At 46.9% G+C, this 26,495-nt stretch overlaps 1 protein-coding gene across 1 annotated transcript in view; it reads right to left on the bottom strand.

The window, feature by feature from the left end:
- LOC139754269 (uncharacterized) overlaps window positions 1-26,495 on the bottom strand; it is a 125,386-nt gene that overhangs the window by 86,370 nt on the left and 12,521 nt on the right. Inside the window, exon 2 of the mRNA XM_071671641.1 lies at window positions 2,168-2,520. Coding sequence (XP_071527742.1) covers window positions 2,168-2,272 — 105 coding nt within the window. The 5' untranslated portion in view covers window positions 2,273-2,520. The remainder of the gene's footprint in view (window positions 1-2,167; window positions 2,521-26,495) is intronic.

Genomic DNA, 26,495 nt, shown 5'->3' with positions numbered 1-26,495 from the left:
CCAGATCCTCTGTCCGCTGCATCAGTGTAGTACCAGATCCTCTGTCTAATGCATTTGTATTGTATCAGATCCTCTGTCTGCTGCATCAGATCTCCCGTACGCCTCAACCCAGCAAAGAGAGTGTGGCTTGCATCAGCCGTGTTTCTAGGTGTTCTAGTGTGCTTCCGTTCTTCTCACGTGTACTGCACAATAGCAACATGACGTAAGCGAATATGAACTCTGGGTCGTCAGGTACACACCTGACGACCCTGAGTTAAACATCTATCACTTGCCTTACTACCGCACCAAGTTAACCTACGTTACGATCTCTTGCTCCTCCCTCCCAGAATTAAACTAAACAAAAACTGCAACAAAAATTGGGCAGATACTGACGACATGATACTGTCGTGACAGATCAATTTCTGTAACATCTATCCTATACATCACATAATGCAAGAAGCACTGCTCATATGACTCTCCTTCTACACGAGTTTGTTGATAGAATTTAGACAACAAACAATTCAGTGCATATGTCCCTCTCTACAAAGGATGTCCGTAATATTCTCTAAGGAGATGAAAGCCTCACCTCACTGAATCTGACTGAAAGTTGGTTATAAATGCTTGCTCGTCTCCAGCTTTCGCTCTACAGCAGGTGTGGCAAAACAGTAGGGTGAGCCTCCTGGCCTACGCTGCCATATTGACCCTCAGCACCACTTGAACTTTCCTCTCATAGAATATTCTTTCTCAACACGCGTCAGTGGAAAATATGACGTTGCCCCTCTATTTCAGTCACATAATCCCTCTGACCTTTCTCATCCTCCACTGCAGCAACGATCTGTTACGAGCCATAGGCAACTATGGTGTGTAAAAAAGCTGTCACCCAAATTGAATTTCCCGTCGGTTGTCCGTTAATCATGACAGACTTCCTATCTCAGCTCTCCTGAGGTTGTTAACACGTCTCCTCCAGCTTGTTCATTACCCCACCACAGCTCTTTTAAGTATACCCGAGGGTGCCCTTAGGTTATCCAGCAAATTGAAAGAAACGAAACCACCAATTTACTTCATGAGCTTCATGATAAGGACTTGGTCTGTGCCACACAAATATTTTATTTGGTGAACCGTTGTTATACTCCACAATACCGTTCCCCGTAACATGGTAAGACGTCGTCGATAGGTACTGGATCGTGACCAGTCTTCTAACCTCAGATATCATCGTTAATGTACAGTAGATGTGCATCAGTCTCCTCCGGTACTGTCTCGCAAGAACACTCCGAGATGCGTCTCTTCTGCCTCACCCGTAGCAGGAGACGGTAATGCCATGGCTTCCGAATACCAAGTGGAATAATCAACTAAAGCGAACATATAGGTACTCTTTCTTCCATTCCAAGGTTCCACAAGTCCAATTGGATCCACTGCAACCCTCTCGAAGGGTGAATCAGAAAGCGACATCTCTTTTCTAAGTGGACTCGACCAACCTTCACTTCGGGCACACTAGCCCACTAGCAGTTATCACACGAGTTGGCAGCCTCGTCACATTTGCTCCCATCCCTGGCCATGCGAAATCCTATCGCACTTAACCCAGGTTGTTTCCTACTCGCGTTATCTGAAGCTACCAAGAAACCACCAACTGTTTACACTCAAGATTTTGGTTACTGTCTCAGTCGAAGAGTCCCTCCGTGGAACACCAATTTTCTTCTATCTTTTCTAAAGTCTGGTGGATCTCCCTGAACGAGCTCTCCCCAGAGCTTAAAGTCTTTCGTTGTGGGTTTGGGCCTCCCTCATGCCTTTAGCGTTCAGACTCAAGTCCACCGTGGCTTCGGGGATGGTCAGCTTTTACTGAAAGCCCCGGTACAGGCAGCAGCTCTGGTTACCGCTGCATTTTCCACACTATCCCGCATCTTTGGCGGCTCTTGGGGTTCGCTCGCACACCATCGTAAACTGGAGAATTCCCACATACTTCCTGAACTATCACAGTCAAATACGGGATCTTAAAACTAACTCTGACTTTGGGTTATATGACAATAGGTCAACCTAACTGTGTCTTACCTTATCACTGCTGTGTTTATACCGTCTCCAAGCGCTTCAAGACCCCTCCCAGACAATACGCTACGAAACACAGGCATGTTTGCTAGCGCACCGACCGCCTCCACTAAGTGGTTGCACTCTAAAATGTCGGCAAGAAACTTACCTTCCTGTGGTTGGGTACAGCTGCTCCTACAGCCGATTCTCCCACCGTCATCTCTGCCTGGGACGTACCTTCAGACACGCGTAAGCAGGGGAGGATTTCTTCCATCCTCTACACTAGGATGGGCATCTTGAAGGCTATCGTTGGCCACCCTAATTACATTTGAAACATTTAAGTCCTTCACCATCTACAGTAATTTTCTAGGTCCACCATCATCAAAGTCCTTGTCGTGGTGGTGAGGGATGTAGGGCTGTCTTGCGCTGAAGTAGCGGTCAACACGAACTTCACCACAGTTCTCCATCACCTCTAATGTCTGTTCCACGGTGAGCCGAAGTAGAACGAACCTTCACACACATCTGCAGGAAAACAATCCCGAAAAGATATGTAAATAGTTGTAACACAGACAAATTAAACCACCCCAACACAGATTTTGCCCCACCCTGAAAATTCTGACCGGCGGTTTAATGAACTCGTTAACCTTGTGGCGGACTAATGTACTCGTTCACCATGCTGGTGGGGTCTGACCCACAGAAACGTACGCCAGGAGCCGCCCTCGCTACAATGAAATCTCTCCTTTAAAAGCTTATTTTTACCTGGTCGTATTCAATCACTTCCTCTTCAAAGAGCAGGGAATACACCTCCAGGGCCGCTCCTTTGAAGTGGGAACTAAAAATGAAAACCTAATTCTCCGCTTGGCCAGTTGCCAGTCTGGGCAAACAGATCGAAGTGAAAAAAGTATATACATATCTAAGTCGCCATCATCTCCGTCTTCGTGTTGAGGAAGGAAGAGACGGTTCCTTGACCCCAACAAAGGTCACAACCTGTGGTGTTAGTGGTCACTGTTACAGATCATGACGTATGTACGGGCCCATCCGGGGTCGGGCCCGCATGGGTTCGAATCCTGGGAGGGGTATTCGGTTTGCAGTCCAGCCCGGATGTTTTTCACCCTCTCGAGGTTGGTCGATAAACTGGGTACCTGACTTAACATAGGGTCTATATATATTATGTGTGTGTGTGTGTGTGTGTGTGTGTGTGTATATATATAATATATATATATATATATATATATATATATATATATATATATATATATATATATATATATATATATATATATATTCTTTCACACTTGAGCGCCGTTTCCCACATTAGCGAGGTACCGCCGGGAACAGATAGAGAGAGGCTACAAGCGCTCACATTCTTTCTCTAGCTGTCATGTGTAATGCACAGAAACCACAGCTCCCTATCCACATCCAGGCCCCACAGACCTTTCCATGGTTTACCCCGGATGTTTCACATGCCCTGGTTCAGTCCATTGAGAGCACGTCGACCCCAGAACACCATATCGTTCCAATTTACTCTATTCCGTGCACGCCTTTCACCCTCTTGCATGATCAGGTCCCGATTGCTCAATATCTTTTTCACTCCATCCTTCCATCTTCTCTCCCCCTTCTCCTCGTCCCCTCCACTTCTCCTCACTCATTCTCTCCATATGTCTGAACTATTTCAACACATCCTGCTCTCTCGACCACACTCTTCTTACCACGCCTCTCTCTTACCCTTATACTACCTACTCGATCAAACAGTCACACACAAATCTAGAACATGTAGTGACACATGAAGTCGATATGAACTATTTCACTCATATGTGCTCGGGATCGAACCCGGGATCAGGTAAATGATTACCAGTGAGCTCAAACTAATTCGCTACCTTGACCAGACATAATCTGTCCATCTCTGACCAAGTTCTCTGTGATCTATGAGATCTTCTGCCGCCTCTCTGACGACCACGAAGCCAGGAATGGTCCACTAGCACCCAGACAGTGAGCGCTGCCGCTCCCAATCGATACAAGGCACTCCGGTGATTTCAGTTCAAATCCATAACTTCTACTGACACATGATTTCATCCATATGTCATCACGCAGATCGATCTCCTGTCATTAATGCTGACGACTACGAAGGCGTCAAGATGTTACCGGGTTCCGCCTGCAAGAGGCTACACCGGGAATGAAAAGCCTCCATCAGCGAGGCTGTATGACTGGGAGTAAAGTCTCGTCAAAGTACCTCCCACTCCTGAGGAGATTGCATTTCTCGGCTACTGGACGAAGCGCAGCCTTGGGCTGCCGGAGCCTTCAGCAAGAAGTCCTGGGTAACACCAGGACTCCTTCATAGAAATTGGTTCAGGAGTAATTATAAACGGATGAAAATATATAGAGTTAATGAGATGGCCTTAATTAGGGCATTCACTACCCCGGACCGTCTTAGGTAACATAATAAAAGGTTCCCTCACGTCTTGGTCTTCTCTCTTGGTCCCTCGAGTCTGAGTCCTCTGAAGATTCTACCCGCCGTTCCTCCACCAGTCGTTGCTTCTCTCGTTCCACAGCTTCCACCTTCAATTTCTCCAGTTCACAACTGACGTTCGGTACATTTCCCCGACTCAAGTTCAATTTCTCCAGCTCAAACTGACTCTATTTTATTTCATTTTCTTCTCGTTTCTTGAGTGGCAGTTGGCGGTGCCTCTCTCCTGTTCCATAACTTCCATCTTCCGCGTCTTCAGCTCAAACTGACTTTACCCTTCGTCAGGTCTCATTTTCCACCGTCGTTCTTGCTCCTCCCGGACACAATATTCTCTCAAGTAACCCACACTTCCCCGAGCTGTGTTTAACCCCTTCAAAGACAGTGTGGCTGAAATGACTTTTAAAAAAACTGTCATCCTGAAGGAACTTGGACCATTTGGGGTCAGTCATCAGTTTGGCACAAGAGGAACTGACTTCTTATTCCCCTGACAGCTATCAGGGCTGGGTCCTCCTTCCCAGTCAAGAATGATACTGATACAGAAATTAGATCCTAAAGACGTATCAAAAGTCCAAATAGAAATACATGCCATGGAATTACAGAAAAGGAAAATGGGACATTTGATCAACAAGAATGTCCCAACCAAGACACATTCTAAGATCGAATTTATAAGTGGACACAGAATTATATTTAATTCCATGGACTATATTCTAAGTAATCAAACATCAAGCAACACTGTTTTGAAACACATTATGTTTACCAGTCGGTGATCATACATAATTAAAGATCAATCGAAGGTTAAATACCTGACAATACAGTCTTCATTACACCTTGAGAGGGAAGGCTAAGTTACACACCTGGCCAGGATGTGAAGCCAAAAACCTTTGAGGTGAGGCTGTGGGGACAAGGAACCACCACAGTATAACAAATAAAGTCACTTATAACTTCTATTTGGATATGACACATTCTGTTTTATGCTCAAGTTTCGTTCTAATACTATTCATCTCCAGTGACTCACATAAGTAGCATTTAAGTGTCGTTTCATATCCTCTAACGTCATACATCAAATGGAAAATAAGATTCTTGATTCAGAGAAGAAATACAGAGATGACAAATGGCCAAGCAACAGCAGTGACACTTCAGCCTTGTCTATTCCACAATACCCTAGTGTGCCAGCGTTGGCATGTAGCAACGTGAGGGAATGTTAACAATGTTCGACTACAGGGACACTTGCTGGTGCCTCTGTCCGTTCTGGCAGAGCAGACGATGAGACACGTTACAGAAGAGGGACGAGGACACACAGCATACATGGAGCATCACCTCCTCTACTTACTGGTAAAGTTTCAGGTATTATCCGCATCTCCAGGACCCATCTCTCCCGCCTGTTACCCCACTGTTAGTACCTTATAGTACCATTGCTTCACATCAGTAAAGTTCGTTTATCAAATACATTCTAATCTCAAAGTCGTAAGAATATATGACACTTCCATTCCTTTGAAAGAGAGGATATGTTTCGAGATGGTCAACTTGAGGAAAAATGCTCTCTGATTTTTGACGTGTAACGCTCTATGTTCTTGAGTGGTCAGGTTATTCCCTTAAAAAAAAAATTGAAAGTGGTGATAAAGTCTATATCTAGAGATGAGCAGATACCCTTCTGTGCTCCGGTACACTAACCATACAACAACAACATTACGTATTTTCACTGTTAAACATTAAGGAGGACCTGGAAGTTCTGTGCCCACCATTGTGCTTTAGAAAGACTCTCAAAATATCATAAGTATCGCTTCACTATATACAGTACTGAAACCTTGAAATAATCTCACAGTGTGATGATGAGGTTCGGGTACACGTGTGTGGGGCTGGTCAAGGAACTGCCCGGGTGACAGGGTCAGGATAGGTCAGGGATAGATACATATACCTGTTAGTGCCAGCTACTGGCAATACATACTGGTCACCGGTAATGGTAAATGTGGCTATACACCTGGTTGAAAGATGAGGCCACACACCTGATCAGGAGTGGCCACACACCTGGTCAGAAGATGAGGCCACATACCTGGCTAAGAGGTGTGGCCAAAAACATGGTTGGAAGGTGATGCCACACACCTGGTCAGGAGGAGTGGCCATACACCTCTTCTGAAGGTAAGGTCACACACCTAGCTAAGAGGTGTGGCCACAAACTGCTTGAAGGTGATGCCACACACCTGGTCACAAGGTGAGACCACACACTTGGTCAGGAGTGGCCACACACCTGGTCGAGGTAAGGCCACACACCTTGCTAAGAGGTGTGGCCACAAACATTGCTGGAAGGTTATGCCACACACCTGGTCACAAGGTAATGCCACACATCTGGCTAGGAAGTTAGGCTACACACCTGGTCAAGGGGTGAGGCCACACAACTGGTCAACAGGTGAGGCCACACATGTGGTCAGGTGAGACCGTACACCTGACTAAGGGGTGTGGTCGCAAACATGGCGGGGAAGTGAGGCCACACACCTGGTCAGCAAATGAGGCCACAAACCTGGTTAGGAGGTGAGGCCATATACCTGTTCAGGTGAGGCCACGCACCTGAACAGGAGGTGAGCGTCACACAACTGACTGAGAGGTGAATGCCTCCCACTTGGCCGAGAGGGAAGTGCCTCATACCTGGTTGAAAGGTGAGGCCACACATGTGGGTAAGAGTTGAGGCCACACACCTGGTTGGTTGATGGGCCTACATAACTGCCTGGAAGGTGGACCACATATCGGGCTCAAAGGTCAAGCCACACACCTGGTTTGTAGGTGGGGCCACACACCTGGCTGAGCAGCTTAGGAGGATAATCCCGGCCAGCTCTCCGGGGTCTGGCAGCGGCCGGCACCAGCAGGTCGATATGACCGAGGCACACAACGCCTCCCAGACCCACTAGGGATGAGGGGGGTCAAGGGCCACCATCACCCACCGTAACCTGATGTGTCTGGTGACCAGCAGTATCACCACATGCCTGGTGACCAGTAGTATCACCACATGCCTGGTGACCATCGGCATCACCACTTGCCTGGTGACCATCAGTATCACCACTCTCCTAGTGACCATCAGTATCACCACATGCCTGGTGACCAGTAGTATCACCACATGCCTGGTGACCACCAGTATCACCACACACCTGGTGACCATCGGCATCACCACATGCCTGGTGGTCATCAGTATCACCACATGCCTGGTGACCATCGGTATCACTCCTCGCCTGGTGACCAGCAGTATCACCACTCGCCTGGTGACCATCAGTATCACCACTCGCCTGGTGACCATCTGTATCACCACTCGCCTGGTGACCAGCAGTATCACCACATACCTGGTGGCCATCGGTATCACCACATGCCTGGTGACCAGCAGTATCACCACATGCCTGATGGCCATCAGTATCACCACATGCCTGGTGACCATCGGTATCACCCCTCGCCTGGTGACCAGCAGTATCACCACATGCCTGGTGATCAGCAGTATCACCACTCACCTGGTGACCGTCAGTATCACCAGATGCCTGGTGACCAGCAGTATCACCACATGCCTGGTGACCATCTGTATCACCACTCGCCTGGTGACCATCTGTATCACCACTCGCCTGGTGACCAGCAGTATCACCACATACCTGGTGGCCATCGGTATCACCACATGCCTGGTGACCATCAGTATCACCACATGCCTGATGGCCATCAGTATCACCACATGCCTGGTGACCATCTGTATCACCACTCGCCTGGTGACCATCAGTATCACCACACACCTGGTGACCATCGGCATCACCACATGCCTGGTGGCCATCAGTATCACCACATGCCTGGTGACCATCGGTATCACTCCTCGCCTGGTGACCATCAGTATCACCACATGCCTGGTGACCATCAGTATCACCACATGCCTGGTGACCATCGGTATCACTCCTCGCCTGGTGACCATCAGTATCACCACTCGCCTGGTGACCAGCAGTATCACCACATGCCTGGTGACCACCAGTATCACCACACACCTGGTGACCATCGGCATCACCACATGCCTGGTGACCATCAGTATCACCACATGCCTGGTGACCATCAGTATCACCACATGCCTGGTGGCCATCAGTATCACCACATGCCTGGTGACCATCGGTATCACTCCTCGCCTGGTGACCAGCAGTATCACCACTCGCCTGGTGACCATCAGTATCACCACTCGCCTGGTGACCATCTGTATCACCACTCGCCTGGTGACCAGCAGTATCACCACATACCTGGTGGCCATCGGTATCACCACATGCCTGGTGACCAGCAGTATCACCACATGCCTGATGGCCATCAGTATCACCACATGCCTGGTGACCATCGGTATCACCCCTCGCCTGGTGACCAGCAGTATCACCACATGCCTGGTGATCAGCAGTATCACCACTCACCTGGTGACCGTCAGTATCACCAGATGCCTGGTGACCAGCAGTATCACCACATGCCTGGTGACCATCAGTATCACCACTCGCCTGGTGACCATCAGTATCACCACATGCCTGGTGACCAGCAGTGTCACACTCGCCTGGTGACCATCAGTATCACCACATGCCTGGTGACCATCAGTATCACCATATGCCTGGTGACCAGCAGTATCACCACATGCCTGGTGACCATCAGTTTCACCACATGCCTGGTGACCATCAGTATCACCACATGCCTGGTGACCATCAGTATCACCACTCGCCTGGTGACCATCAGTATCACCACATGCCTGGTGACCAGCAGTGTCACACTCGCCTGGTGACCATCAGTATCATCACTCGCCTGGTGACCAGCAGTGTCACACTCGCCTGGTGACCATCAGTATCACCACATGCCTGGTGACCAGCAGTGTCACACTCGCCTGGTGACCATCAGTATCACCACATGCCTGGTGACCATCAGTATCACCACATGCCTGGTGACCAGCAGTATCACCACAAGCCTGGTGACCATCAGTATCACCACATGCCTGTTGACCATCAGTATCACCACTCGCCTGGTGACCAGCAGTATCACCACATGCCTGGTGACCATCAGTATCACCACTCGCCTGGTGACCATCAGTATCACCACATGCCTCGTGACCATCGGTATCACCCCTCGCCTGGTGACCAGCAGTATCACCACATGCCTGGTGACCATCAGTATCACCACATGCCTGATGACCATCAGTATCACCACATGCCTGATGACCATCAGTATCACCACATGCCTGATGACCATCAGTATCACCACATGCCTGGTGGCCATCAGTATCACCACATGCCTGGTGACCATCAGTATCACCACTCGCCTGGTGACCATCAGTATCACCACATGCCTGATGACCATCAGTATCACCACATGCCTGATGACCATCAGTATCACCACATGCCTGATGACCATCAGTATCACCACATGCCTGGTGACCATCAGTATCACCACTCGCCTGGTGACCATCAGTATCACCACATGCCTGATGACCATCAGTATCACCACATGCCTGGTGGCCATCAGTATCACCACATGCCTGGTAACCATCAGTATCACCACAAGCCTGGTGACCATCAGTATCACCACATGCCTGTTGACCATCAGTATCACCACTCGCCTGGTGACCAGCAGTATCACCACTCACGTGGTGACCAGCAGTATCACCACTCACGTGGTGACCATCAGTATCACCACTCGCCTGGTGACCATCAGTATCACCACATGCCTGATGACCATCAGTATCACCACATGCCTGGTGGCCATCAGTATCACCACATGCCTGGTGACCATCAGTATCACCACTCGCCTGGTGACCATCAGTATCACCACATGCCTGATGACCATCAGTATCACCACATGCCTGGTGGCCATCAGTATCACCACATGCCTGGTGGCCATCAGTATCACCACATGCCTGGTGACCATCAGTATCACCACTCGCCTGGTGACCATCAGTATCACCACATGCCTGATGACCATCAGTATCACCACATGCCTGATGACCATCAGTATCACCACATGCCTGATGACCATCAGTATCACCACATGCCTGGTGACCATCAGTATCACCACTCGCCTGGTGACCATCAGTATCACCACATGCCTGATGACCATCAGTATCACCACATGCCTGGTGGCCATCAGTATCACCACATGCCTGGTAACCATCAGTATCACCACAAGCCTGGTGACCATCAGTATCACCACATGCCTGTTGACCATCAGTATCACCACTCGCCTGGTGACCAGCAGTATCACCACTCACGTGGTGACCAGCAGTATCACCACTCACGTGGTGACCATCAGTATCACCACTCGCCTGGTGACCATCAGTATCACCACATGCCTGATGACCATCAGTATCACCACATGCCTGGTGGCCATCAGTATCACCACATGCCTGGTGACCATCAGTATCACCACTCGCCTGGTGACCATCAGTATCACCACATGCCTGATGACCATCAGTATCACCACATGCCTGGTGGCCATCAGTATCACCACATGCCTGGTGGCCATCAGTATCACCACATGCCTGGTGACCATCAGTATCACCACTCGCCTGGTGACCATCAGTATCACCACATGCCTGATGACCATCAGTATCACCACATGCCTGATGACCATCAGTATCACCACATGCCTGATGACCATCAGTATCACCACATGCCTGGTGACCATCAGTATCACCACTCGCCTGGTGACCATCAGTATCACCACATGCCTGATGACCATCAGTATCACCACATGCCTGGTGGCCATCAGTATCACCACATGCCTGGTAACCATCAGTATCACCACATGCCTGGTGGCCATCAGTATCACCACATGCCTGATGACCATCAGTATCACCACATGCCTGATGACCATCAGTATCACCACATGCCTGATGACCATCAGTATCACCACATGCCTGGTGACCATCAGTATCACCACTCGCCTGGTGACCAGCAGTATCACCACTTGCCTGGTGACCATCAGTATCACCACTCGCCTGGTGACCAGCAGTATCACCACATGCCTGGTGACCATCAGTATCACCACTCGCCTGGTGACCAGCAGTATCACCACTTGCCTGGTGACCAGCAGCATCACCACATGCCTGGTGACCATCAGTATCATCATTCGCCTGGTGACCATCAGTATCACCACTCGCCTGGTGACCATCAGTATCACCACTCGCCTGGTGACCATCAGTATCACCACTCGCCTGGTGACTAGGTTTCTCGGTAGCTTCAAGACGTCAGACTCCCTAGCGTTGCCTCCACAACTGGATCCTCGCCAACCACGTCACCATCAACCAAACTTTGATCACAGTCATGAACATAATCTAGATTCTACCACCATTCCCTCTCACTAGGCCCCTGTCCCAACCAGGATGTTCCGTCCACCAAGCTCCCTACCCTGTCCCATCCCCTACGGTCTCACTAGGCCCCTGTCACACCCTACTGTCTCACCAGGCCCCTGTCACACCTTACTGTCTCACTAGGCCACCTGTTCCAACCAGGATGTTCCGTCCACCAAGCTCCCTACCCTGTCCCATCCCCTACTGTCTCACTAGGCCCCTGTCACACCCTACTGTCTCACTAGGGCCCTGTCCCAACCAGGATGTTCCGTCCACCAAGCTCCTTACTCTGTCCCAACCCCTACTGTCTCACTAGGCCCCTGTCCCACCCTACTGTCTCACTAGGCCCCTGTCCCAACTAGGTTGTTCCGTCCATCAAGCTCCCTACCCTGTCCCACTCTCTACCGTGTAACACTAGGCCCCAGCCTCCTCCAGGTTGTTAGCTTAACCAGGGTTCTCGCTGTCACTGTGGACAATAAACTAAGCTGGATACGAACACGTCAGCACCATCATCAAATCCTCCATCCATCAACTGTCCACTGTGTGTCGACTCAGGGCACATGGACTCCCGGCTAAACAACTCTCACCCTTCCCTACCTCGCCTGCCTGCCTGCCTGCCTGCTATCGACTCCTCCCGTAACACAGAGTGTGGGGTTGGTCGGCCGGTAACACTTGAAAACTTACGTTTTGACATCGGTTTATGCCATGCTCATCATTTCTCAGTTTAATATCTTACATATCGTTTTTGTTGAATGTCTTCTTCTTCTTCTTCTTCTTCTTCTTCTCCTCTCTCCTCTTCTCCTCCTCCTCCTCCTCCTCCTTCTTCTCCCTCTTCCTTTTCAAGAAATAAGATTTTGTGTCATTCCTTCATTTGAGGGCTGGATAACTGACTTAAAATTTGGTAGGCACGTCCCTTGCTTCAATACGCCCAGATTTTGGTATAGGTTTTCCAAAGGGTATCATGGGTTTATAGGTCAGGGCCAAAACACACAATTTCGACTGTAGTTCCTCACAATATCACGCATTCGAGGTGAAATGCTGCATACAGATACCGAGGCTTGAACTATACGCAGGAATATGGGTCGCAGTTAAGAGGCTGGGATCACAAGTGATATGCCACAAGGCTCAATCTTGGGTCCACTGTTAATCTTGATGTCTGTAAATAACTCGCCAGACGGACTGCACTTCTGCATAAACATTGTGAATGACGCTATGGTCACGAGGGGAAGTAAGGAAGGACGGATGACTGCATCAGCTTACAAGGGAACCTGAACAAACTCCAAAGTTGGTCAGGTGAATGGATGATCAGATTCAGGCCAAGTCCGTGCTGAGCGATGAGGATGGGACACTGAAAGAGGACCTCGGTTCGGCCATCACCTTGCAAGAAATAAATTACAGGAATCTGTGAGCGAATGAGGCCTAGTCTGTCGCCAAAGCTGTAATACATCAGTAGTAATGTGAAAGAGGCATTTTTTTTTTCGGCTGGCAGATATTACAATCGCATTCAAGTATATAATGTTTGGGGGAAGTTACTATAATTTCATCAAGACAAAACTGGATTATTTCTCCTCTAGACGCCGCATCTACAGAAGCACAAAGTCCTTATTGTGAAGGTCCAGAGGAGAGCGACCTAGATGGTACCTTAATTATTAACAGGACTGAGCTACAGTGAGAGGCTGAGGGCTGTCCAACACGAAGGAGAGGAGGGAACTGTTTACATTGTCCAAGCTTCTCAGTCAGCTGGACGATGTTGACAATGAACAATCACCTCACAGGAGACCAGAGGCCATGACAAGACCCTGGGCAAGCTATAGGGTTATCTGGGCAAGATGTATAGTTAGGAAAGTACTGGATGAATGAACTAATCAAGGAGACACACGGTGTAAAAATGTCGCCAGTTTACACAAGCTTTATAAGGCTACCAGATGGCCCAAAAAAAGTCCACGTGATGACAAGTGTTGAACGCGCCTCCCCCCACTACTGTACAAGCACTACTGATACACAAAATCTAGAAACCTAAGTTACAGTGAGAGGCTGGAGGCCATAAATTCGTCCACCATGGAAGAGACATGAGTAAGCTTTGACCTGTCCACATCTGAGTTCTTCGAGAGATGCAAGGACAGAACAAACCATTAACTCAAGCATGAAAGTTGTTACAAAAGATGTAGAGAAGTGTTTCTGTGATTAGGACTGGATGAATAGAACAAACTGAAGGGAAAGAATCGTGAATGCAGAAGCAAACAACACTTCTAAAAAAACACTTTACGACAGTAGAGAGAGTTCAAGAGACGGGGTTCCACAAGTATAAAAACTCCCCCGCTGTACAGTACACACGGGCAATTACCCACCGTATAATCTATAGGTCTCGTTTCTGCTTATGATTTGAATGTCTTCCTAAGGGATTTGACTTGGTCGCAGGACACACAACCCATAAATCGTATATCATGGTCTGATGTCAGACGAGAAAATGCATACACGATGCCTGCTGGCATACACAAGACACATCATAAATTTCGGGGTTCGAGTCATTTTTCCTATCCTCCCGAGGTCAAATGTCACCGAAAAAATATATATCTTGAGGAAGGATGTCATTCCCTGGCCATATTCTAGTCCGGGTTCATTAAATTTGGTGCAAAGATGTCTTTTATACATGCCCTGTTCCACGCGTATGTCAGATTTGTGATTTAACTAATGTCGGCTGTTCACAGGGATTAGAAAACATCAGAAAGATATATGTGTGGGTTGTTATTAATGAGGAATATTTCAGCCAATGTTCATGAAATCTGGCGGAAAGATGTCTTGGCACATACCCACGTAATGTCGATGGCAAATTTTTGACTTGACCATTTTAGTTCTACTTAGAGGTCTAAGATTTAATCCATACATACACACATACATATATATATATATATATATATATATATATATATATATATATATATATATATATATGTGTGTGTGTGTGTGTGTGTGTGTGTGTGTGTGTGTGTGTGTGTGTGTTTTACCGGACTCCGCCTGCTCAAGGTATCACGGAGACTGAAAAGTCAATTTTGACGAGGCAGCACAATCCCGCCAAAGGACTTCTCACAACAAAGGAGGCTACATTTCCCTGCTACAGGAAGTATCGCAGTCCTGGTCTGCAAGAGCCTTTAGGAAGGGAAGAATATAGGGTAAATCTACACACACACACACACACACATATATATATATATATCATTTTATTTATCATAATTTGTCGCTGTCTCCTGCGTTAGCGAGCAGCGCAAGGAAACAAACGAAAGAATCGCCTAACCCACCCACATATACATGCATATACAAAGAGGTCCACACACGCACATATACATACCTAACATTTCAACGTATACATATATATATATATATATATATATATATATATATATATATATATATATATATATATATATATATATATATTACATATACAGACATATACATATATACACAGGTACATAATTCATCCTTGCTGCCTTTATTAATCCCGTCGCCACCCCACCACACATGAAATGACAACCCCCTAGCGCTAGGAAAAGACAACAAAGGCCACATTCGTTCACATTCAGTCTCTAGTTGTCATGTATAATGCACCGAAACCACAGCTCCCTTTCCACATCCAGGCCCCACAAAACTTTCCATGATTTACCCCAGATGCTTCACAAGCCCTGGTTCAATTCATTGACAGCACGTCCACCCCGGTATACCACATCGTTCCAATTCACTCTATTCCATGCACGCCTTTCACCCTCCTGCATGTTCAGGCCCCGATCACTAAGAATCTTTTTCATTCCTACTTCTCGTTCCCTCCACCTCTGACACATATATCCTCTACGTCAATCTTTCCTCACTCATTCTCTCCATGTGACCAAAACATTTCAAAACACCCTCTTCTGCTCTCTCAACCACGCTCCTTTTATTACCATACATCTCTCTTACCCTTTCATTACTAATTCGATCAAACCACCTCACACCACATATTGTCCTCAAACATCTCATTTCCAACACATCCACCCTCCTCCGCACAACCCTATCGCAACAATATAACATAGTTGGAACAACTATTCCTTCAAACATACCCATTTTTGCTTTCCGAGATAATGTTCTCGCCTTCCACACATTTTTCAACGCTCCCAGAACTTTCGCCCCCTCCCCAACCCTGTGACTCACTTCCGCTTCCATGGTTCCATCCGCTGCCAAATCCACTCCCAGATATCTAAAAGAGTTCACTTCCTCCAGTTTTTCTCTATTCAAACTTACCTTCGAATTGACTTGTCCCTCAAACCTACTGTACCTGACAACCTTGCTCTTATTCATATTTAGTCTCAGCTTTCTTCTTTCACACACTTTACCTAACTCAGTCACCAGCTTCTGCAGTTTCTCACACGAATCAGCCACCACTGCTGTATCATCATCGAACAACAACTGACTCACTTCCTCAGTCCTCTCATCCACAACAGACTGCATACTGGCCCTTCCCTCCAAAACTTGCATTCACCTCCCTAACAACCCCATCGATAAACAAAACAAACAACCTCCCAATTGACTTGTCCCTCAAACCTACTGTACCTGACAACCTTGCTCTTACTCACATTTACTCTCAGCTTTCTTCTTTCACACACTTTGCCTAACTCAGTCAACAGCTTCTGCAGTTTCTCACACGAATCAGCCACCACTGCTGTATCATCAGCGAACAACAATTGACTCACTTCCCAAGTCCTCTCATCCACAACAGACTGCATACTGGCCCTTCCCTCCAAAACTTGCATTCACCTCCCTAACAACCCTATCCATAAACAAATCAAACAACCATGGAGACATCACACACCCCTGCCGCAAACCAACATTCACCGAGAACCAATCTTTTTCCTCTCTTCCTACTCGTTCACATGCCTTACATCCTCGATAAAAACTTTTCAATGATTCTAGCAACTTGCCTCCCACACCATATATTCTTAATACTTTCCACAGAGCATCTCTAACAACTCTATCATATGCCCTCTCCAGATCCGTAAATGCTACATACAAATCCATTTGCTTTTCTAAGTATTTCTCCATACATTCTTCAAAGCAAACACCTGATCCACACATCCTCTACCACTTCTGAAACCACACTGCTCTTCCCCAGTCTGATGCTCTGTACATGCCTTCACCTTCTCAATCAAATACCATCCCATATAATTTCCCAGGAATACACAACAAACCTATACCTCTGTAATTTGAACACTCACTTTTATCCCCTTTGCCTTTGTACAATGGCACTATGCATGCATTCCGCCAACCCTCAGGCATCTCACCATGAGCCATACATGCATTAAATATCCTTACTAACAAGTCAACAACACAGCTACCCCCTTTTTTAATAGATTCCACTGCAATACCATCCAAACCCACCACCTTGCCGGCTTTCATCTTCCGCAAAGCTTTCACTACCTCTTTTCTGTTTATCAAGTCATTCTCCTTAACCCTCTCACTTTGCACACCACCTCGACCAAAACACCCTATATCTGCCACTCTATCATCTAACACATTCATCAAACCTTTAAAATACTCACTCCATCTCCCTTCTCAAATCACCACTACTTGTTATTACCTTCCCATTTGCCTCCTTCAGCGATGTTCCTATCTGTTCTCTTGTATTACGCACTTTATTTATCTCCTTCCAAAACATCTTTTTATTCTCCCTAAGATTTAATGATTCTCTCTCACCCCAACTCTCATTCGCCCTCTTTTTCACCTCTTGGACCTTTCTCTTGACCTCCTGCCTCTTTCTTTTATACATCTCCCAGTCATGTGCACTATTTCCCTGTAAATATAGTCCAATTGGCTCTCTCTTCTCTTTCACTAATGATCTACTTCTTCATCCCACCACTCACTACCCTTTCTAGTCAACCTACCTCCCACGCTTCTCATGCCACAAGCATCTTTTGCGCAAGCCATCACTGCTTCCCTAAATACATCCCATTCCTCCTCCACTCCCCTTACCTCCTTTGTTCTCACCTTTTTCCATTCTGCCCTCAGTCTCTCCTGGTACTTCCTCACACAAGTCTCCTTCCCAAGCTCACTAACTCTCACCACTCTTTTCACCCCAACATTCTCTCTTCTTTTCTGAAAACCTTTACAAATCTTCACCGTCGCCTCCACAAGATAATGATCAGACATCCCTCCAGTTGCACTTCTCAGCACATTAACATCCAAAAGTCTCTCTTTCGCGCGCCTATCAATTAACACGTAATCCAATAAAGCTCTTTGGCCATCTCTCCTACTTACATACGTATATTTATGTATATCTCTCTTTTCAAACCAGGTATTCCCAATCACCAGTCCTTTTTCAGCACATAAATCTACAAGCTCTTCATCATTTCCATTTACAACACTGAACACTCCATGTACGCCAATTATTCCCTCAACTGCCACATTACTCACCTTTGCATTCAAATCACCCATAACTATAACCCGGTCTCGTGCATCAAAACTGCAAACACACTCACTCAGCTGCTCCCAAAACACTTGTCTCTCATGATCTTTCTTCTCATGCCCAGGTGCATAGTCACCAATAATCACCCATCTCTCTCCATCCACTTTCAGTTTTACCCATACCAATCTAGAGTTTACTTCCTTACACTCTATCACATACTCCCACAATTCTTGTTTCAGGAGTAATGCTACTCCCTTGCTCTTGTCCTCTCACCAACCCCTGACTTTACTCCCAAAACATTCCCAAACCACTCTTCCCCTTTACCCTTGAGCTTCGTTTCACTCAGCCAAAACATCTAGGTTCCTTTCCTCAAACATACTACCTGTCTCTCTTTTTTTATCATCTTGGTTGCATCCACACACATTTAGACACCCCAATCTGAGCCTTCGAGGAGGATGAGCACTCCCCGCGTAACACCTTCCTCTGTATCCCCTTTTAGAAAGTTAAAATGCAAGGAGGGGAGGGTTTCAAGCCCCCCCGCTCCCATCCCCTTTAGTGCCTTCTACGACACGTGAGAAATGCTTGGGAAGTATTCTTTCTCTCCTATCCCCAAGGATATATATATATATATATAGTCATTTATTCATCTATTTATTATACTTTGTCGCTGTCTCCCTCGTTAGCGAGGTAGCGCAAGGAAACAGACGAAATATTGGCCCAACCCACCCACATGCACATGTATATACAAACACGTCCACACACGCACATCTCAAGGTATACATATATATACACACACGCAGATATATACATATATACACATGTACATAATTCACACTGTCTGCCCTTATTCATTCCCGTCGCCACCCGCCACACATGCAATGACAATCCCCTCCCCCCGCATGTGCGCAGGGTAGCGATAAGAAAAGACAACAAAGCCCACATTCGTTCACACTCAGTTTCTAGCTGTCATGTATAATGCACCGAAACCACAGCTCCCTTTCCACATCCAGGCCCCACAAAACTTTCCATGGTTTACCCCAGACGCCTCACATGCCCTGGTCCAATCCACTGACAGCGCGTCCATCCCGGTATACCACATCGTTCCAATTCATTCTGTTCCTTGCACGCCTTTCACCCTCCTGCATGTTCAGGCCCCGATCACTAAGAATCTTTTTCACCCCAACTTTCCACCTCCAATTTGGTCTCCCATTTCTCCTCGTTCCCTCCACCTCTGACACATATATCTTCCTGGTCAATCTCTCCTCACTCATTCTCTCCATGTGACCAAACCATTTCAAAACACCCTCTTCTGCTCCCTCAACCACACTCTTTTTATTACCACACATCTCTCTTACCCTTTCATTACTTACTCGGTCAAACCACCTCACGCCACATATTGTCCAACATATCCACCCTCCTCCGCACAACTGTATCTATAGCCCACGCCTCGCAACCATATAACACTGTTGGACCCACTATTCCTTCAAACATACCCATTTTTGCTTTCCGAGATAGCGTTCTCGACTTCCACACATTTTTCAACGCTCCCAGAACTTTCCCCCCCTCCCCCACCCTATGATTCACTTCCGTTTCCATGTTTCCATCCGCTGCCAAATCCACTCCCAGATATCTAAAACACTTCACTTCCTCCAGTTTTTCTCCATTTAAACCTACCTCCCAACTGACTTGTCCCTGAACCCTACTGTACCCAATAACCTTGCTCTTATTCACATTTACTCTCAGCTTTCTTCTTTCACACACTTTTCCAAACTCAGTCACCAGCTTCTGCAGTTTCTTACCCGAATCAGCCACCAGCGCTGTATCATCAGCGAACAACTGACTCATTTCCCAAGCTCTCTCATCCACAACAGACTTCATACTTGCCCCTCTTTCTAAAACTCTTGCCTTCACCTCCCTAACAACCCCATCCATAAACAAATTAAACAACCATGGAGACATCACGCACCCTTGCCGTAAACCAACATTCACTGAGAACCAATCACCTTCCTCTCTTCCTACTCGTACACATGACTTACATCCTCGATAAAAACTTTTCAATGCTTCCAACAACTTGTCTCCCACACCATATATTCTTAGTACCTTCCACAGAGCATCTCTATCAACTCTATCATATGCCTTCTCCAGATCCATAAATGCTACATACAAATCCATTTGCTTTTCTAAGTATTTCTCACATACATTCTTCAAAGCAAACACCTGATCCACACATCCTCTACCACTTCTGAAACCACACTGCTCTTCCCCAGTCTGATGCTCTGTACATGCCTTCAGCCTGTCAATCAACACCCTCCCATATAATTTTCCAGGAATACTCAACAAACTTATACCTCTGTAATTTGAGCACTCACCTTTATCCCCTTTGCCTGTGTACAATGGCACTATGCAAGCATTTCGCCAATCCTCAGGCACCTCACCATGAGTCATACATATATCAAATAACCTAATTAACCAGTCAACAATACAGTCACCCCCTTTTTTAATAAATTCCACTGCAATACCATCCAAAACCCTGCCTTAACAGCTTCCATATTCTGCAAAGCTTTTACTACCTCTTCTCTGTTTACCACATCGTTCTCTCTAACCCTCTCACTTTGCACACCACCTCGACCAAAACACCCTATATCTGCCACTCTATCATCAAACACATTCAACAAACCTTCAAAATACTCACTCTATCTCCTCATATCACCACTACTTGTTATCACCTCCCCATTAGCCCCCTTCACTGATGTTCCCATTTGTTCCCTTGTCTTATGTCTTATGCACTTTATTTACCTCCTTCCAAAACATCTTTTTATTCTCCCTAAATTTCAATGATACTCTCTCACCCCAACTCTCACTCGCCCTCTTTTTCACCTCTTGCACCTTTCTCTTGACCTCCTGCCTCTTTCTTTTATACCTCTCCCACTGATTTGCATTATTTCCCTGCAAATATCGTCCAAATGCCTCTCTCTTCTCTTTCACTAATAATCTTACTTCTTCATCCCACCATTCACTACCCTTTCTAATCTGCCCACCTCACACGCTTCTCATGCCACAAGCATCTTTTGCGCAAGCCATCACTGCTTCCCTAAATACATCCCATTCCTCCCCCACTCCTCTTACGTACTTTGCTCTCAACTTTTTCCATTCTGTACTCAGTCTCTCCTGGTACTTTCTCACACAAGTCTCCTTCCCAAGCTCACTTACTCTCACCACTCTTTTCACCCCAACATTCTCTATTCTTTTCTGAAAACCTCTACAAATCTTCACCTTCGCCTCCACAAGATAATGAACTGACATCCCTCTAGTTGCACCTCTCAGCACATTAACATCCAAAAGTCTCTCTTTCGCGCGCCTATCAATTAACACGTAATTCAATAACGCTCTCTGGCCATCTCTCCTACTTACATACGTGTACTTATGTATATCTCTCTTTTTAAACCAGGTATTCCCACTCACCAGTCCTTTTTCAGCACATAAATCTACAAGCTCTTCACCATTTCCATTTACAACAATGAACACCCCATGTACACCAATTATTCCCTCAACTGCCACCTTTGCATTCAAATCACCCATCCCTATAACCCGGTCTCGTGCATCAAAACCACTAGCACACTCATTCAGCTGCTCCCAAAACACTTGCCTCTCATGATCTTTCTTCTCATGCCCAGGTGCATATGCACCAATAATCACCCATCTCTCTCCATCCACTTTCAGTCTTACCCATATCAATCTAGAGTTTACTCTCTTACACTCTATCACATACTCCCACCACTCGTTTTTCAGGAGTAGTGCTATTCCTTCCCTTGCTCTTGTCCTCTCACTAACCTCAGACTTTACTCACCAAGACATACCCAAACCACTCTTCCCCTTTCCCTTGAGCTTCGTTTCTCTCAGAGCCAAAAATCCAGGTTCCTTTCATCAAACATACTGCCTATCTCTTCTTTTTTCTCATCTTGGTTACATCCACACACATCTAGACACCCCAGTCTGAGCCTTCGAGGAGGATGAGCACTCCCCGCGTGACTCCTTCTGTTTCCCCTTTTAGAAAGTTAAAATACAAGGAGGGGAGGGTTTCTAGCCCTCCGCACCCATCCCTTTTAGTCGCATTCTACGAAACGTGAGGAATGCGTGGGAAGTATTCTTTCTCCCCTATTATACTTGAACAACGTTTCCCGCGTCAGTGTGGTAGCGCCAGGATACAGACGAAGAAAGACCCATCCACTCATATACATACATATATACATACATGTACACAGACATACATACACACATATGTACATATTCATACTTGCTAGCCTTCATCCATTCTCGGCGCCACCCCTTCCCACAGGGAACAGCATCGACAATCCCTGCGTCAGCAAGGAAGCGCCAGGAAAACAGACAAAAAAGGCCACGTCCGCTCACATCCATACTCTAGGAATCATATGTAATGCACCGAAACCACAGCTCATTATCCACATCCAGGCCCCACACACCTTTCCATGGCTTACCCCAGACGCTTCACAAGCCCTGGTTCAGTCCATTGACAGCACGTCCACCCCAGTATACCACATCGTTCCAATTCACTCTACTCCTTGCACACCTCTCACCCTCCTGAACGTCCAGGCCCCGATCACTCAAAATCTTTTTCACTCCATCCTTCCACCTCCAGTTTGGTCTCCCACTTCTTCTTGTGCCCTCCACCTCTGACACATATATCCTCTTTGCCAATCTTTCCTCACTCAATCTCTCCATATGTCCGAACCTTTTCAACACACCCTCTTCTGCTCTCTCAACCTAACTCTTTTTATTACCACACATCTCTCTTACCCTTTCATTACTTACTCGATCAGACCACCTCACACCACATATTGTTCTCAAACATCTCATTTCCAACACATCCACCCTCCTCCGCACAACCCTATCTATTGCCCATCCTATATATAATATCATTTTACTACTAACACTCACGTTCCATCCGAAATTGGTGAAACTCAGCGCACAAGATAATTTTCAACAAATTATAGCGGGAGAAACTGTGTATCTTGCCTCATCCGAGGTCTTGCCTCACCCTAGGTCTTGCCTCACCCTGGGTATTGCCTCACCATGGGTCTTGAATTACCCTGGGCCTTGCCTTTCCATGGGTCATGTATCACCCTGGCTTTTGCCTCACCCTGTGTCTCGCATCACCCTGGGTTTTGCCTCACCCTGGGTCTAGCCTCACCCTGGGTCTTGCCTCACCCTGGGTATTGCCTCATCCTGGGTCTAGCCTCACCCTGGGTCTTGCCTCACCCTGGCTTTTGCCTCACCCTATGTCTTGCCTCACCCACGGTTTTGTTTTCTCTCTGTCTTGCCTCATGATGTGTCTTGCTCACCTGTGTCCTGCCTCACTCTATATCATGTCTCACCAATGTCTGGTACTGAGCAGTGAGCAGTCACTGCAGGGCTGATACTGAGCCCTGAGTTGTCCCTGCAGGGCTAGACTGAGCCCTGAGTTGTCCCTGCAGGGCTAGACTGGGCCCTGAGTTGTCCCTGCAGGGCTGGCAGTGAGCCCTGATGTGTCCCCTCAGGCGTGGTGCTGGTAGGGTAAAAGACCTGGACACTTGACTCAGCTGTAGATATTTTATGGTTGACTGCGGCCAGTGTTGTGTGGTGCCTCGCTCTCCTCATTACACACACACACACACACACACACACACACACACACACACACAACGCCCAACCGTTCATCACAACTTTGAAATAAAGAAAAAATCTATCTTTTTCCATCTTTCTGAAAATCACGACAAAAAAAAGAAATAAAAATAAAAGACGATCTGTCCCCCAAGCTTTACTGGGACATGCCCATGTCTGGAATAAATGTCACGCGATCATCTGGACACAGAAATGAAACTGGAAATACAATACCGCGTATCCCAACAGACGAGAAGAGAAACACGACACAATATACTGGTCAAGTGATCCGTGAGTGAGGGATATGAGAGGTTGTACCAACACCACCACACATCACACAGTCAAACTCTATATATAGAGTCGAGCACAGTCGACCAACATCCACCTTCTGGCGAGGGAAGACGCGTAAACCGATTCTTCTTAACATCTGCGAGGTCGACACCTACTTACACTACCCCAGCCAGTGTGGTCGACACCTACGTACACAACCCCAGCCAGTGTGGTCGACACCTACGTACACAACCCCAGCCAGTGTGGTCGACACCTACATACACTACCCCAGCCAGTGTGGTCGACACCTACGTACACTACCCCAGCCAGTGTGGTCGACACCTACGTACACTACTCCAGCCAGTGTGGTCGACACCTACATACACTACCCCAGCCAGTGTGGTCGACACCTACATACACTACCCCAGCCAGTGTGGTCGACACCTACGTACACTATCCCAGCCAGTGTGTTCGACACCTACAATACCCCAGTCAGTGTGGTCGACTCCTACAATGCCCCTGCCAGTGTGGTCGACACCTACGCACACAACCCCAGCCAGTGTGGTCGACACCTACGTACACTACCCCAGCCAGTGTGGTCGACACCTACGTACACTATCCCAGCCAGTGTGGTCGACACCTACAATACCCCAGCCAGTGTGGTCGACACCTACGTACACTATCTCCAGCTAGTGTGGTCGACATCTACACTACCCCAGCCAGTGTGGTCGACACCTACATTACCCCAGCCAGTGTGGTCGACACCTACATTACCCCAGCCAGTGTGGTCGACACCTACATTACCCCATCCAGTGTGGTCGACACCTACACTATCCCAGCCAGTGTGCTCAGCTAAGCTTCAGGAATCATCAGCTGCTCTTCGCCGATTGCCAAAGATTTCATAGTGTAAAGTTTTTTATCAAGGATGTAAGGCATGTGTACGAGTAGGAAGGGGTACAGAGTGATTGGTTCCCAATGAAGCTCGGTCTGCAGCAGGGGTGTGTGATGTTCCCATGGTTGTTTAATTTGCTTATGGATGGGGTGGTTAAAGAGGTAAATGCAAGAGTTTTGGAGAGAGGGGCAAGTATGTAGTCTGTTGGAGATGAGAGGGCCAGGGAAGTGTCAGTTATTGTTCGCCGATGATACAGCACTGGTGGCTGATTCGAGTGAGAAACAGAAGTTGGTGACTGACTTTGGAAAAGTGTGTAAAAGAAGAAAGCTGAAATTAAATGTGAATAAGAGCAAGGTTATCAGGATCAGCAGGGTTGAGAGACAAGTTAATCGGGATGTAGGTTTTGAATGGAGAAAAATTGGAGGAAGTAGTGTTTTAGATATCTGGGAGTGGACTTAGCAGCGAGTGGAGCCATGGAAGCGGAAGTGAGTCACGGGGTGGGAGGAGGGGGCAAAGGTTCTGGAAGCGGTGAAAAATGTGTGGAAGGAGAGAACGTTATCTCGGAAAGCAAAAATGGGTATGTTTGAAGGAATAGTGGTCGCAACAATATCATATGATTGCGAGGCGTGGGCTATAGATAGGGTTGTACGGAGGAGGGTGGATGTGTTGGAAATGAAATGTTTGAGGACATTATGTGGTGTGAGGTGGTTTGATCGAGTAAGTGATGAAAGGGTAAAAGAGATTAGAGGAAATAAAAAGACTGGTTGAGATAACAGAAGAGGGTGTGTTGAAATGGTTATGACATATGGAGAGAATGAGCGAGGAAAGATTGATAAAGAAGATATATGTGTCAGAGGTGGAGGGAACAAGGAGAAGCGAGAGCCCAAATTGGAGGTGGAAGGATGGAGTGAAAAAGTTGAGTGATCAGGGCCTGAACATACAAGAGGAAAGAGGTGCGCAAGGAATAGAGTGAATTGGAAAGATGTGGTCTACCGGGGTCGACGTGCTGTCAGTGGACTGCTGGGGTGAACCATGGAAAGGTCTGTAGGGCCTGGATGTGGTTTAGGAGCTGTGGTTCCGGTGTATTATACATGACAACTAGAGACTGAGTGTGAGCGAATGTGGCCTTTTTGTCTGTTTTCCTGGCTGCTTCCTGTGGGTGAGGGGTAGCGTCAGGAATGGATGAATGCAAGCAAGTATGAATACGCATATAGGTATATATGTATATGTCTGTATATGCATATGTGTATATGTTCATATGTATATGTATGGATATGTGCGTGCATGTATACACATGTGCAAATGAGTGGATGGGCCGTTCCTCGTCTGTTTCCTCGTGCTACCTCGCTAACGCGGGAAGCGGCGGTCAAGTGTGATAAAAACAAATATATATATATATATATATATATATATATATATATATATATATATATATATATATATATATATATATATATTATTTTTT

Source organism: Panulirus ornatus, chromosome 16, assembly GCF_036320965.1.
Source record: "Panulirus ornatus isolate Po-2019 chromosome 16, ASM3632096v1, whole genome shotgun sequence".
NCBI classification, from domain to species: domain Eukaryota; kingdom Metazoa; phylum Arthropoda; class Malacostraca; order Decapoda; family Palinuridae; genus Panulirus; species Panulirus ornatus.
Note: the sequence above shows the minus strand (reverse complement) of the source record. Positions and strands in the feature narration are given on the sequence as shown.